We start from the raw sequence: 15266 nt of genomic DNA, 5'->3' as shown, positions 1-15266 counted from the left end.
CTAACACAGCATCACGACCACCAGGTTTTCAACGAGTTCCAAGTATAATCAGGATCATGCTTAAAATTACAAATCAGATCACAATTAAACAAACCCAGAGATAAAGGGATAAAGATAAAGGAATGTGTTATGAAGTTTCTCAGAGGTAGGAATGACATTCAATTCCAGCATCACCTACAGCAGTGAATGTCTCATAAGTGCCTGATTAACATTTGCTGAGTGAATGAACAGTAGTGTCATGGGCCACAGGTAACCACATACCGATCTTTACTGCTTCTTCTGCCTTTTTTACTTCATTTTTAAGTGTTCCTTTAAAAGAACATGTGACATACAGATACTTTCTGAAAAGAAAAAAAAAGAACCTAATCAAGTCATAATGTCATTTTAAAGTAATATAAGAGAATAAGGGAATATTCCTTAACTTACTACATACTCCAGAGATAGGCAATTATTAAGGAAGATTCATCAAGTAAGTTACATCCAGCTGGTAAATTAGCAAACTTTATACCTGAGAAGTAATCCCTTGCCTTTTAATACTTGGTAAGGGAACTTCAGGAACAAGGTAAGAAAATCTCTGCCCCCATACACGTTCACTTGTACATATAAAATGGTCATTTTCTTAAACAGAAAAAAAAATTATGCAAGTGCCCCATTGTCAAAGTTTCTGGTCAATATGCACAGCCCTCTTGCTCAGATCATCATTGGCACTGGATAAAATTCTTCTCCCAGTCTCCAAACAATTATCTCTAACTGAATTGCGCAGAAACACACATTCATATCATCTTAAAGCTACTAAGAGCACATTTTCTACATTATTGCTCAAAAAACCTATTTTCAAGGTCCATTGTTTTAGTGACAGCAAAGAGCTCTAGAGCAATCAAGGAAAAAGAAAAATGTATATTTCTATAAACACAAGAGAACAAAGTGTGAGTTAGAAGAGTTCTGCAGAGCAGAAGCTCCATGAACACAGTTGACACTATCTGAATCTGTTATAGAGGACTTTTCTTGGAACTAGGCTTCTAAATATTTGTTTAAACCATCATGGAAAGAAACATTCCAGAATAATATTTGGTTTGCGGACTCAGTGAAGGAAAATCCAGGCACTGACTTAACTAGCTCCATCTTGTCCATCCCTGGTTCTGTATTGCCTTTTTGACATTTTTTTTTCCTCCTAAGTTCTTCTGCTGTTCTTTAGCTCGGATCCAGGAACAACAGATCTATATATAAGCATCTTTATGACAAGGAACCAAAATGACCCCAAAGCAGCAGCAAGCCTTGAAGACAGATCACCCCACGATGACTTTACCCCCTAAGCAGGGGCAGTCACTCCATGAGTGAAACCAAGGCTGTTTCCTTAAGCAAGAGCAATCATCTAACAGTGGGAACCAAATTGGCCTCTCAGGGGATGCTGACTTCCCTGGAGTTTTATGGAACCAGTCCTGAGATAATGATCAATCTGATAACTGTCTGATCAAGAGTGTCTGTTTTGCCTGCTATGAAAAGTCCCAGCTATGCAACACATCCACCCTTCCTTTTGTTCCCTTTTTCTGTAGCCTCAAAGTACTTGTCAGCCCCTGGAACACAGATCTTAGATCCTCGACCTTTCTCAGTTCCTCGGTGCAGCCACACTGATGAAAGCTCCTTCCTGTCTTCACCTCTGCTAGTCTCTTAAAGTGGCACTGTGGAACCTGTGGCCCAGTCTAGTCCCTTGCAACTCCTAAAGCAGCAGCATTCACTCTCAAACTCTGGGAATGTCAGGAGTGCATAATTCTCTGACATCTTCAATGTTTATAAGGCATATGATGGTTAGCTTTATGTGTCAACCTGACAGGGCTGAGGGATGCACAGATAGCTGGTAAAACATTCTGGGGATGTCTGTGAGGGTTTTACTGTAAGAGACTAGCCTCTGAATAAGTAGCCTAAGAATGTCCTCCCTCATCAATGTGATTGGCATCATTCAATCTACTGAAGGCCAAAATAGAAAAAAGGAAGGATAAGGTAATCTCTGTTTGAACTGGGACATACATCTTCTCCTGACCCAGGACATCATAAATTTAGGTTCTCAGGCCTTTGAACTCCAGGTTTTACACCAGCATCTCTCCCTGCCTAGTTCCTGTGCCTTTGGCCTCAGAATGAAAGCTGCACCACCTTCTCAGGCCTTTGGATTCAGGCTGAACTGTACCATCGGATTTTCCTGGTCTGCTGGTGTGCAAACTGCAGACTGTGGGACTTCACAACCTCCATAATCCTGAGGGAGAATTCCCACAATAAAGTCACTGACTTTATGCTATTGGTTCTGTTTCTCTGGAGAACCCTAATAAAGATATCAACATTTCAGCAAGAGGCAGGCAGAGACCTATAGATCTTTCTTGAAGCCAAAATGTTTTAAGATGTATAAAACAGGTGTTTGCTCAGGCAGATGCAGGAGTCTAAACCCATATGCACCAATAAATTTATACCAGCCTATGGGCCAAACTGAGCCACTGACTTCTCTTGGTTCGGCCTCAGACCTAGATCAGTTTTTCATTTTTCAATGGTTCTAAAAGTAAAGGATAAAAAAATAAAATGATGTAAGAGGACTGAATGCACACATATATTTACTATCAGGCCTATTACAGAAAAGGTTTGCCAACCTCTGGAATCTATGTTAATAGTAATCGCTGTTAAATGATAGCTCGATTTAGAATTGCCTTTATATGATCTGACTTTTAAACAATGTAAGCAGTAATGCAAATATTTCGCTGACTGCTGATCAAACAGGTCACACATAATTTAAATGTTTCTTAGCTAGAATCTGTTTATAGTTTAAGAATTTCTTCCATTATCTCAACAGAAACAGTACAGATGTACTCTAGACAGAAAACACTTCATGATTAGATGTTAAAAGTAGAACTGTCTGGAGTCCATCTACCTGGGTTCAAGGTGAGGTGTACCCCTTACTGTAGTGTAAGATAGTATTTCCAATGATTCTACTTCCTGATCTCTGAGTGGGTGATAACAATGGTGACTGTCTTCAGGGCTATTATGAGAAGCAAAGCTGTCAATACAGCTAGAGAACTTAGAACAAAGCTGGTTCACAGTAAGAGCTCATTGTGCCTCATTATTATCTAATTTCCCCAATAAGTGTTTTGGAGAAGTGCACTGCAGATGGGAAAATGAAATGAGTCAGTGGATGAATTGTTTTTCTTCTAAGAGTTGGAAGGACTTATAGAAATTTGCTGGGTTAAAACACAGAAAGGCTAATGTTAAAAAATAACTATAGCCAGGCACAGTGGCGCATGCCTATAATCCCAGCGACTCTAGAGGCTGAAGCAGAAGGATCACGAGTTCACAGCCAGCAAAACCGAGGCGCTAAGCAACTCAGTGAGACCCTATCTCTAAATAAAAATACAAACTAGGGGATGTGGCCCAGTGGTCAAGTGCCCCTGAGTTTACTCCCCGGTACCCAAAAGAAAACAACAACAAAAAAACCCTACGTATCATCCTATAGTCATCTACTTCAATGGCTTAATAAAGAATTCAAGTTATAATAACTTTGTTTTTATTATTGATAAATTTAAGACCATTTCAGAGATGATTATATGGGTAACTACAAGAAAGAAATACCCATAAAATCTAATGTAAAATAATTATCAATTTATTCCCTTGGTTTTCTTTTACAATGAACATTATTCAGTTAAGTGATAACCTATGTGTATTCCAAATTAGTCTCTATTACATTAAGAAAACAGTAAAACTTAAGTTTAAATGTAAAAAAAAAATATTTAGTTACTACATACTAGAATATCATTTAAAAAGAAAACACTAATCTCATGCTTTATCTGGTTTGAATCATTTATTTTAGATCAAATCATTTTTTCAGAATCAGGAGGAAATCAAGAGGAGACTAAACAATGAGTTAATACTTCAAAATGATGTGAGTTAACCTATTTAAGTATTTTTTTATAGAAAGGAAAGGAGGCACAAAAGGTGCCAACTCTGCATTAGTGCTTAATTTTAAATAGCAAAGGTCCCAAAATGTGCTGTCTTCCATGTCCATCAGTGAGGTAGCCTGATCCCAGATGATCTGCATGCCCGTGTGCAACTTGAATTTTACAATTGCTCATTACCATTTAAACAAGCTAATTAAGTGTATGTACTCACTCACTTCTATAATTCCAGAGCAATTAATCTGTCTCTTATAAATGAAAGAATGTTTGTTGAAATCTACATCCAGAATCGGGAGCCTGTGTAAACTTGGCACTTCCTCTATTTTTCCTATAACTGGACTCTTGAAGATAAAAAGGCCAGTGTGATGCATCCATGGAGGAGAACGAAGAGAACCCAGTCAGCTCTCAACTCTTCAGTCTTTGCAGTGGAGGGGAAGGGAAGTGTGTCCTCTCCAGGACAGGCCTTCCGTGCCTCAGTGGCTGGACTTTTCTTCAAACTCATCATGTGTCCACCCTCTGCATTTACCTGCCTCTCTGTCCATAAAGCCAGCTCACAGCCTCTGCCTCCATCTTTCTTTCTGCCATCTCTCTATAAATTCCGTGTCTTTGGGCATATCTCAGGCCTCCACTCTTTTTCATCTCACACATTTCACCTTCTATTTTCCACCAGTGAAACTGAATTTAAATATTTTGGTTATGTCTGCTTTCAGCATAAAACAACATATTCAATATTTTCTTTCCAAAGAGCTAGAAAACATGGTTAATGAAAAATATTGAAGAGAATAAAAACTAAAACAATATAAAAAAAATTTGCTTCTTGGATAAAGCACATATGAAAAAAGAAAACACTGTTAATATTAAGTGTTGATATTTGAGGGGAGAGTGGGGATGGGGTGGGTACCAGGGATTGAACTCAGGAGCACTCTACCAATGAGCCACGCCATCCCAGCCCTAATTTTTTTTTATTGTATTTTATTTAGAGACAGGGTCTCACTGAGTTGCTTAGTGCCTCATTTTTGCTGAGACTGGCTTTGAACTTTCGATCCTCCTGCCTCAGCCTCCCTAAACTCTGGGATTACAGGTGTACGCCACCATGTCTGGCTGTTAAGTGTTGATTTGAAATGAGACAAAGGGCAGTCTTACCCACTGTTGGTATAAGAACAAAGTGATTCCCAGTTCTTAGAGGATAAATTAACAGCACCCATCAAGATTAATGGTATGCATTCCTTCTGATCCAGAAATTCACTTCTATAATCTGTTCTACAGAAATAACTGCATATGACCATAAATACATATGTTCAAAGACACCTAAGCGTGTCCATTTCAGCCTTGTTTATAACAGAGTAAACCCTAAAAATTCTTAATGTACACCAATAAGAAAATAATTAAGCCACAGAATACTATGACATATTTAATGATGGCAAAGATCTCCAAGATTAATTTTAAGTGAAAAGAGTAGGCTGTATTTTTTTTAACAAAAGGACTGAGTATGCATGCTAATGTGTTGAAAATAATCTGCAACCGTATTTAGTAAACTCGTAGCAGAGGTTCTCCTTTTGGAGAGATAATGGATTGTTAGAACACAGAATAAATGTGTTTATAAAGGAGGCTCTTTGTTACTTGGGTTTTTTTCCCCATAACTAATTCTGTACTTTTGAAATTTTATTCATTTTACTATTTTAAGAACAAAACATAACAATTCTCAACACAAGAGAATTTAAAAATAGAAAGAAACATTGAGTAACTTTTAAGGCTTTTTGTTGGCAAAGTGGAGTACAGCATGATACATCATTCTGACTGACTGATTGATCAAAACAACTTGCAGAAATTTAAAATTTATTGACATTTAATTTACATAGCTATACATTTGTCCAAAAAATGTTGGCTAGTAGAAAATATTTTTTAAAATTTAAGTTGAAAAAGATTACAAGACAAGTACAGTTCTGAACTTCTTTACAAATGGAAAAAAAATTAGCCCACAGTTAAAAATCTTAATTATATTTTAGTATTCACATCATAATTATTTTAAATTATGAGAGTTTACCTGGTTCAGCTGTATTGTAAATAGTTGTAATCCTAATCATTCCTTAAAATGTAATGAGGTAGGATCAAGAATTTTCTGGCTAGTCAACGCTGATAGCCAGGCCTGGGATGTCAAATAGACCTCTCAAATGTAAAGTATCCAGAAAGAAGCAGAGATTACTTTGTCAACTGTTACTCCTAATCCCTACCACTGCACCTACCCCAATTCCCATTTTTTTCGGGGGAGGACATTGGGGATTGAACTCAGAGGCATTCGACCACTAAGCCACATCTCCAGCCCTATTTTGTATTTTATCTAGAGACAGAGTCTCACTGAGTTGCTTAGTGCCTCGCTGTTGCTGAGGCTGGCTTTGAACTCATGATCCTCTTGCCTCAGCTTCCTGAGCCGCTGGGATTACAGGTGTGCACCACTGCTCCTGTCCCAAATTTTTGATGAGGGAAAAAAACTTAGAAAACCTTCCAGACTCCTGATTGTTTCCCTGCTCCACATCTACCCTCTGCAAATCATGCTGGTTGCCGTTCCCAGCAAATCTGTAACAATGCTCTTCTCATCACTTCCTAAGCCCAAGCCACTCAAGTAAAGTAATGGTATCTATTCTACCTGACCTTTCATCCTCCCTTTTGGTCCCATAAAACCAATTCTCCACTCAGAGTAATCTTTTAAAAATCGAAATCAATAATGCTACTCCTCTGCTCCAAAGTTACTCCATTCTCAGTACAGGCCCCTCCTCTGGCCCTGCTGCTCCAGGATCCATTCATCTGCCCCTTCCATTTTCTTCCTGAGCACTGTGCTCTCATTCTAACACCTTTGACTTCTGCCTTTTCACTTGCTGTCTTCTCTTCCTAGAGCCTTCCCCTCCCAAAACACTTCCATGACTCACTGAGCAATCCACCCTCCTAGATGTCCCCTGGGATTTTTTACATCTTGGTATTCATGCCTTTGTGTAGAGTCTCCCCCAAAACACACACACACACACACACACACACACACACACACACACACACACTGAATCTAGCCTGACCTGTGTGACCAGCAGAATATTATAGAGGAGATGATATGTGGTTTTTGAGGCCGGGTTCTAAAAAGCTGCAGTTTTCACTTGGGTCTCTTGAATTGCTCAGTCTGGTAGAGGCCAGTCCCTCTGCCATGACAAAGCTCAGGAAGACCTGTGCTGAGCAATGACTCCTGTAAAGAGGAACCAATGTGCTCACTTGTGAGTGATCCACCTTGGAAGTGGGTCTTCTAGCTCCAGTCCAAGCCATCAGCAAACCCAGTCAAAATCTCTCAGCACCTGCATAAGAGACTGAAAGCCAATGACACCCAACAGATACCATCAAATCACAGACTCACAGAAACTGAGAGGTAATTAATGGTTATTTTTAACATTTGGCCACTAAATTGGGGGCTGGTGTGTTATGCCTGGATAGATTACCAATGCATTCACTCTCTCAACTATGCAATTCTCTGCACAAAAGTTGCTTCTTGCTCCCCTTTCTAAAAGTGTCATCCAATGTTCCTATAATCTCCTGCCCTACCTTACTTTTCCTAGTAGCACTTAAAAATACCCAATAATGTATTCTATATTTTTATTAACTTACTATCTTACTCACATTAGAATGTAAGCACCATGAGGGCAGCAATTTTTTATTGTTGCTTATGCTGAACTCCCAGTGCCTGCAGGAGTGCCTTGCACACAGTGGTCATTCCATCCACTTTATATTCATTCATGTAATAACTACTGCTGGTTTACAAATACTTTGGGAACTTTGCTGAGGGTTCTTATGTTTAAAGTAAAACACACAGTTTTGTTTTAATCTTCACAACATCCCTAAATGGCAGAGGAATTCCTAATTCACAGTAAGGAGAGGTGAGGCTTAAGTAGCTGAGAAAGGTCTCCAACTAGCAAATGACACAACTGAAATACTAACCTGGGTTTGGCAGATCTTAATTTTGTATCTCAAATGGAAAGATTAAATATTCTAAAATTTAAAAATTCTTGTATTAAGAATTGTATTGTAAAATAAATAAAGAAAAAAAAATTCTTGAACAGATACATAAGACACAGAGTTTGTAAGAGACACTTTTCACAAGTTATTAGTCTATGTGGTTAGGCTGTGATCATGTGGAGAACAGACTGAAAAAAATGAAGACTGTCCCAGAAGGTAGTGTTGCACAGTATTCACAAGAGATCCCTAAATGGCTTGGAATGGACCATGCTACTCTGAGGAAAGGACCATGCTACTCTGAGGAAAGCAGGATGATGCCAATTCCATCTCATTGGGCTTCTTTCCAAGTTGTGGGTCTACAATAAATTAGCAATGCTAATGACAAATGAGTTCTTCAAGCAGACACTGTGGCTCTGTCTCCCTTGAAGAGCTTTCACAGGTGGCCATTTTACTCCCTTCTTTAGTCCTAATGTGCATAGCTTTAATGTGTTTATAAATCTGAGAGTTATTTCTCTGTAGAATTCAAATTCAAAGAAAATTAGTGATGCTTGTTGCCTAAACAGTAAGTAACATGGCTATATAGTAACCTGCCTTTATTATTTAAGTAGAGGTTTATAAAAGAGGAATTAGAGGTTTATAAAATTGTAAGTTAAAAGCGATGCTAGATATCATCTTGCTAAAATTCTTCCTAAGCTAATAATTCCACAATCTACATCCCTCAAAAGACAAATCTCTACTGCTCTTTTTGGGTGGGACTTTCTTCTAGTGCTGGAGGGCATGAGGCATTTCATTGATCTCATGCTACATTCATAGCCCTCTATGAGTTGCTATACCCTGTGCCATGGGTGTCCACAGAAATTAATCTGCTATCCTGGACACACTAGATTTAGTAGTTGAACCCCTAATCTGCTAAATAGACTAGGGACTCATGCTCAACCTAAGGAAGCCATATAAGCAGTAAAGCCTTCTCAAGTGACTGGTCCCCAAATTCAACCCAATGGGGAAGCTTTTGAATTTTATGGTTGAAAACTCCCTGAGAGGACCAAATGCTGCGTATACTCAGCAAAGAGGTCCGTGGAACTAACGTATATCCTGAGCAACACTGGTCTATCATTTGTGTTCTCCAGAACATCACAGGCATTGAAACACTGAGTCAATGTTGACGGTGAGGCAGTTTTAACACTCCCTACTACATAACTCCTAGGACTATCTTTATATTAAACACCAATGGAAAAAGGAAATCCATTTGTCTCTTCCTTGTAAAAACAGCCTAACACTCCATGAGGAGCCATTTGTAACTGTCTTCTACTTTCATTTAGCTTTCAAGTTCTGCCTTCAGGAATTCCAACTATCACATGATAGCATTTCATGTTTCCACTCAGCTGTAAACTCTCTCTCTTCCATGGATAAGCCTCAGTTCCATAGCTATTCTCTTACCAGATAGTTACTTTCCTATGAGCTGGAAACTTTTCAGTAAGTCAGTGTGTCCCTCTTGAAGGATTCCTGTCTGGGCATCTCCCTCTAAACATAGTGTAAGCACAACACGGTGGATTGGTATTTTAACTATCCTATTGGTATTCCAAAACCATGTTTTAGCAACCCTAAAACACAATCAGCTAGTAGTGACCTTGTGGTCAATTAAAGTGTGCATGCAATTTTTCATGTAAATCATTGTCAAATCTACACTCACATAATAATTCTGATCTATACATTGTCTATATCACACATATCTATTGGACTTCAACTCTTGCACATATTCTTTCTGTTAGGAATGTAAGACATTCCTCTTAGAAATACACAAGTTTGTTTTTTATCCAAGTCACTAATAAAAATACTGAACAGAATATGATCAAGGAAGGAAACCAATGACATGACATCAGAAATTCCCCTCTTCTGAACTTGTTAAGCATATTTGAGGGCTACTGCTAAAGCAACTACAGACCCATATGGATCCAGACATTTTCCTGCTTGTTACAAAAGTGTAGAAGAATAATTGATCATGAAGAGTAGTCACATATTCTTGTAAATAAAACTTCAGGATGACAGAGTTCTTTTAGGGGCAACCTTGGTTTCCAGGGTGAAGCCAGGGTGGCCAAGTGGACAGAGCAATCACTTTTTAATACCCTTTAAATGCCTCTACTTTGGTCAAACAGGGACAATCCCAGCTCTTAATATATTTTAATGCAGACATTGGAGCTACAGTGTCTTTTAGAAAAGAAAAAATAGGGGTTGTCCCATTAGGGAATTCCACATATTTCTTATGCAAGATTTCTGCCACCAGAGAATCTGAGGGGAATTATATATAAGTAAAGATGGCAAGCAAATAGAGAGGCAAACCCTAAGGTATAAGGTCACAAAAGACATCTTTCTATATGGTAGATAACAAATATCAGATTTAACAGTTTATCAGCACTCTAAATAAAACTTGGCTAAGATTTAAGCCTCTTTGAATTTTTTTTATGAAACCAAACAAATACATACAAACATATATATATATATATATATATATATATATATATATATATATACACATTACAGTATCTATTCATGGTACTATATATCTAAGAATATTACTTTGAAAGGAGAATAAAAAACATACTAGAATTGGAAACACCTATCACTTGAGGGAAGTAATTTTGCTGGATGAAACTCAATTTACTAAAATTCCCTTGGAAAGAGACAAATTCACATTTTCTATTGGTTTAGCTATTTTTTTTTTACCTATGACCTCTAAGAGAAGAATGATTAATTTGAAAAAATCAGCTCTCCTGAATAATCCAAGAGATCCTGGGTACCTTCCAGAAGAATGAGACTGAAAGGAAACATTGCTTTGATATTTGCTAGGGAACACAGAAATGGACGTACCGAAAAAGTTCAGCTTTGTATACTTTATTTTCAAAAAATGATCTTTGATATAATTAGAAACAAAAAGTAAAACAGTTGAGGAATCAGTAAAACTGTTTGTCATCAGGGAAACACAGAGGTCTATTTTTATTTTTTATTTTAATACTTACACTAATGGTTGCAAAGCTCCAGGTCAGCAAATGTTTTTTCATGAAAATAAGACAACATGAAAAATGTTGGTCTATTATAAAGAGTGAATGTGATACAGGAAAAGGAGCATCAAATTTGGATAGGTAAAGAACTGGAGCCAGATTATTTGGGTTCTTGTCTTGATGTCTAAAATGGTGATTGAAAACCAATCCACAGGATCACTGCAGAAATCAAACGCTAATGCAGGTACAAAGACACATATATAGACAGTGTGCAAGTAAATGTCTCTCCCAGTAGATATTAAACTCCTGAGAATTAGAATTAACCCTGTCTTTTTTATGCTTTGTACAGTACAATCTCATACAGTTTTTTTCTCTTTTCTTTTTCTTTCCCCCCCACATTTTTATTGGTGCATTGTAGTTGACATAATGATAGGATGTGTTTTACATATTCATACATGCACACAATAGAACAATATAATCTGGCCACTATCACTCTCCAGCACTACTCCCTTCCCTCTTGTTCTCCAACCTTGGTCCCTTTCTCTACTGATCCACTCCCACCTTTCTTTTTCTTTTTCCTCTCTAGCTTCCACACATGAGAGAAAACATACAATCCTTGACTTTCTGAGTTTGACTTATTTCACTTAACATGACGGTCTCTATTTCCATCCATTTTCCTGCAAATGACTTAATTTCATATTTCTTTATGGTTGAAGAAAATTCCATTGTGTTTATATGCTACATTTTCCTTATCCATTCATCCATTGATGGAAACAGGCTGGTTCCAGTTTGGCTATTGTGAATTATGCTGCTGTAAACATGGGTATGAATGTATCACAGTAGTTAAGATGACTTTAATTCTTTAGGATAGATACCAAGGAGTGGTATAGCTGGGTCATATGGGGTTCCATGCCTTGTCTTTTGATGAACCTTCATACTGATTTCCATAGTGGTTGTACTAATTTATAGTCCCACCAACAGTGTAAAAGTGTTTCTTTTCTTTCATATTTTCTCTGGCATTTATTATTGTTTTCTTGATGGTGGCCGTTCTCATTGAAATGAGATAAAATCTCAGTGTGGTTTTGATTTGCATCTCCCTAATTGCTAATGATATTGAACATTTTTCATACATTTGTCAGCCATTTGTATTTATTCTTTTGAGAATGATCAGACTCTCTGATTTTTTATAAGTATTTGGCATATAAGTGAATAACTGCACAAAACATGACCATTCTGACTTAATGGATAGCTGGATAATATATTTTTTGGTAAGAAAATTTAAATTTAAAAATTTTCACACTAAAACACAAAAAAGTAAATTAAATATAAATAAACCAAGTGTGTATGAATAGATGTTCATTCTATATGTATAATATAGGTAAATACATATATTCAATCATTGCTTCCTAAAGGGGCATGTATCTTATGGGGCCACCATCATGCATGCAGTCCATCATTGAACAAAACATGTGAGCACAGACAACATATTATTTAATAGTTCAAATATATTATATGAGAAATTATAAGTGAACTGTGATTTCTTGATGGAACCAATCATAATAAAAGCACATGAGATTCACTGAAGTGAAAAACAACTTCCTGCTTTGGGGTGATTATCTAACCTTGAATGCTCACTTCAGTGTGTTCCAATTACTGACAAATATTGTCATATGTGAGCACTCTGTAGCAAAAAGTCTTTGCTAAAGAGATTCTTCCTGAATGCAGTTTGAATTTTGCTTACAAAATAAAAATCTTACTATCAAAGCTAGTGCCCTCACTTTGACAATTTGGGGGAGTATATCAATTTTCTAAATTAAAGCTCTAGGAAGATAATTGAAGGAGGGCGAGTTACCTGGGTTGGTAGAGGCAATAACATAGGTGTTTTGTTTGAACTCTTTTGGCTTGAATGAATATTCTCATCCAGGGGTCAAAATACAGAACAGATGTGTAGGCTCTGAAGGACCATCTCTCTGGAAAACTGGAAAGGAAAATACAAAAGGCCACAATGAACATAATACAATAACTATTTCTTTTTGAGAATTAAGAGAGTCAGATTTTATACTACTAGAATCCTCAGGAAATTTTTCTTCTGAAACTAACAATGCCACAAGCAACAATGAAAACCCCAACACTCGCTTCATTAATCAATCCCCTGAACACAAGGGCCTGCATACATAACCTACACTTTGGTTAAAACCCAACTATTACTGGCATTCAATTGGTTCTAGGTAGGCATATCAGCAATTGAAATATACTTTCCTTGAACAACTGACCCAGAAGGACACAATGAAGTCAAATAAATAAAACAATCCCCTGTTCAAACATGACTGAAAGAATCTAGGCTCATATGAATAAAGGGCATTTCTATTAAGCTGTTATAAAGAGGGAAATACAGTAAAATGCTTCATTTGTTTTTAGAATTATGAACAAGACACACAACACTACATTTTGGAAGTGCAGTAAGTATGAAGATAAACATTTATGACCAGCTGGGGGGAGACATCTGACAATGCAATCAGTGAAAGAAGAAAAGAGAGAAAAGTGAAATATGGAAGGCAACAAAGTAGGAGCAGAAACAGTGCAAAGAGCCTAGGAAGAAAACTTCCCTCAGAAGCTGCACGTTGCTGGAAATCACCACGTAGACGAGCTCCAGGGACTTCTATGTCAAAGTCCACTTACAGACCGTAAGTCCTCTTTGCTTACACAAGACCTGACATCAAACAAGCAGTTAGACAAGAAATAAAGATAAAAACCAGCCCAGCCACACTTAGGAAGTGATGCTCTCTACTTCCAGACTGCAGACGAACTTGGCTATCATGAAGGGCTTCCAGATCACATAGAGAGTGGGGAGCAGTAAGCCCATTGCTTCACAATTCTTCCTTGGACCAGAGTGAGACGACTATGAAAAGGAACTAAAAGGCCCACCTAAGAAGGACTACTCAATACGGTTACCCCATTGCCAGTTCTCAGTAAAGGACAGAACTCCAAGGTATTTTTGAAAATGAAGCCATAAGAAATCCAAGATTTCCTGATTGAATATAAGTTCCTTCAGACGTTATCCAAAGTTCAATGAAAAGGTCAAGAATTTCTTTTAATTGTTTAAAGGGAAATTCTTTTAAAGTAAGCCTGGAGTAGAATTTTCCCAATATAAATTAATAAAAGAATCTAGTCCATGGCTATTACTTCATCAACACTAATGCATTTTTTAATGTAACCAGAAAAATCTTCTTCATTAGAGTGACACACAACAATAATGTGGTTGCTTTTAGAGTACCAGAAGTTGTACAATTAATTCTTTCTTCACTTATAAAAGAAAAGAAGAAAGCTTTCCTGGGATGTTATAAACATCCATAGGGCTTGTGCCATTGTTGAAACCCTTTCTGGATCTCCTGATTTGAAGGGCTCCAAGGTCAAATAGAGAGCAGGGAGCAGTAAATGCATCATTTTCACAATTCCTCCTTGGACCAGAGCAAGACAAACGTGGTGGAAAGGATCCCAAAGGCTTACCTAAGAGGGACTGCTCACATCTAACCAGGAAATCCTTGGATTTCTTATGGATTCACCTTCATTTTAAAAAATACCTTGGAGTTCTGCCCTTTCTGGATCTCCTGTTTGGAAATTACCCTAAGAATGAGCGGCTCCTTCTTTATATTCTCCTAAAGCTAGCAAATATCTATAATTTAAAGGGATGAGTCAAAAGTAAGTCAAAGTGGTGTTTGAGAATTTGAGAAATATGGTGAGAGATCAAACTGATTAAACAAGTTTTGGTGTATAACTACGGAATATGTGTATACCTGTGTGTATATCTGAATAATACCTCTACCTTTTGAAAGCTCAATTTATCTTCTCATTCTATAAACGTTGATAGGTAAATATTCATAGCATGAATATTGGATGTCCTCGCTCTGTTAGAAGACTCCTGGAAGGACTCATGTTTCTTTTTTCTTTTTTTTTTTTTAAAGAGAGAGTGAGAGACAGAGAGAGAGAGAGAGAATTTTTTTTTAATACTAATTTTTTAGTTTTCGGCGGACAAAACATCCTTGTTTGTATGTGATGCTGAGGATCGAACCCGGGTCGCACGCATGCCAGGCGAGCGCGACACCGCCCGAGCCACATCCCCAGCCCCTCATGTTTCTTATTATGTAATTGTATTCATGACTAAGCTTTATCACAGAGTTGTAGTAAGAATATGCAGAGGTTCATGGGAGGAAAAAATACATGGAGACTGGAGGAATCCATATGTCAGCTTTCTTAAGTTGTCTTCCTCTCAAGAAGGATCACACAGAACACACTCTTCACTCAACTATGAAAATACAGCAACATATGTGTGATGTATCTGTCTAGGAAAGAC

At 37.5% G+C, this 15266-nt stretch overlaps 1 protein-coding gene across 1 annotated transcript in view; it reads right to left on the bottom strand.

Annotated features, from left to right (window-relative positions):
• Positions 1-15266, bottom strand: part of Morc1 (MORC family CW-type zinc finger 1) — a 153840-nt gene that overhangs the window by 96487 nt on the left and 42087 nt on the right. Inside the window, exons 10-11 of the mRNA XM_046464058.2 lie at positions 12768-12893; positions 262-341 (exon numbers count right to left, since the gene is read on the bottom strand). Coding sequence (XP_046320014.1) covers positions 262-341; positions 12768-12893 — 206 coding nt within the window. The remainder of the gene's footprint in view (positions 1-261; positions 342-12767; positions 12894-15266) is intronic.

The sequence above is a fragment of the Marmota monax genome, unplaced genomic scaffold, assembly GCF_021218885.2.
Source record: "Marmota monax isolate L192 unplaced genomic scaffold, Marmota_monax_Labrador192_F-V1.1 WCK01_AAM20220418_F8-fsc00156, whole genome shotgun sequence".
Classification (NCBI taxonomy): Eukaryota; Metazoa; Chordata; class Mammalia; order Rodentia; family Sciuridae; genus Marmota; species Marmota monax.
This window is presented reverse-complemented; position numbering and strand designations above follow the sequence as displayed.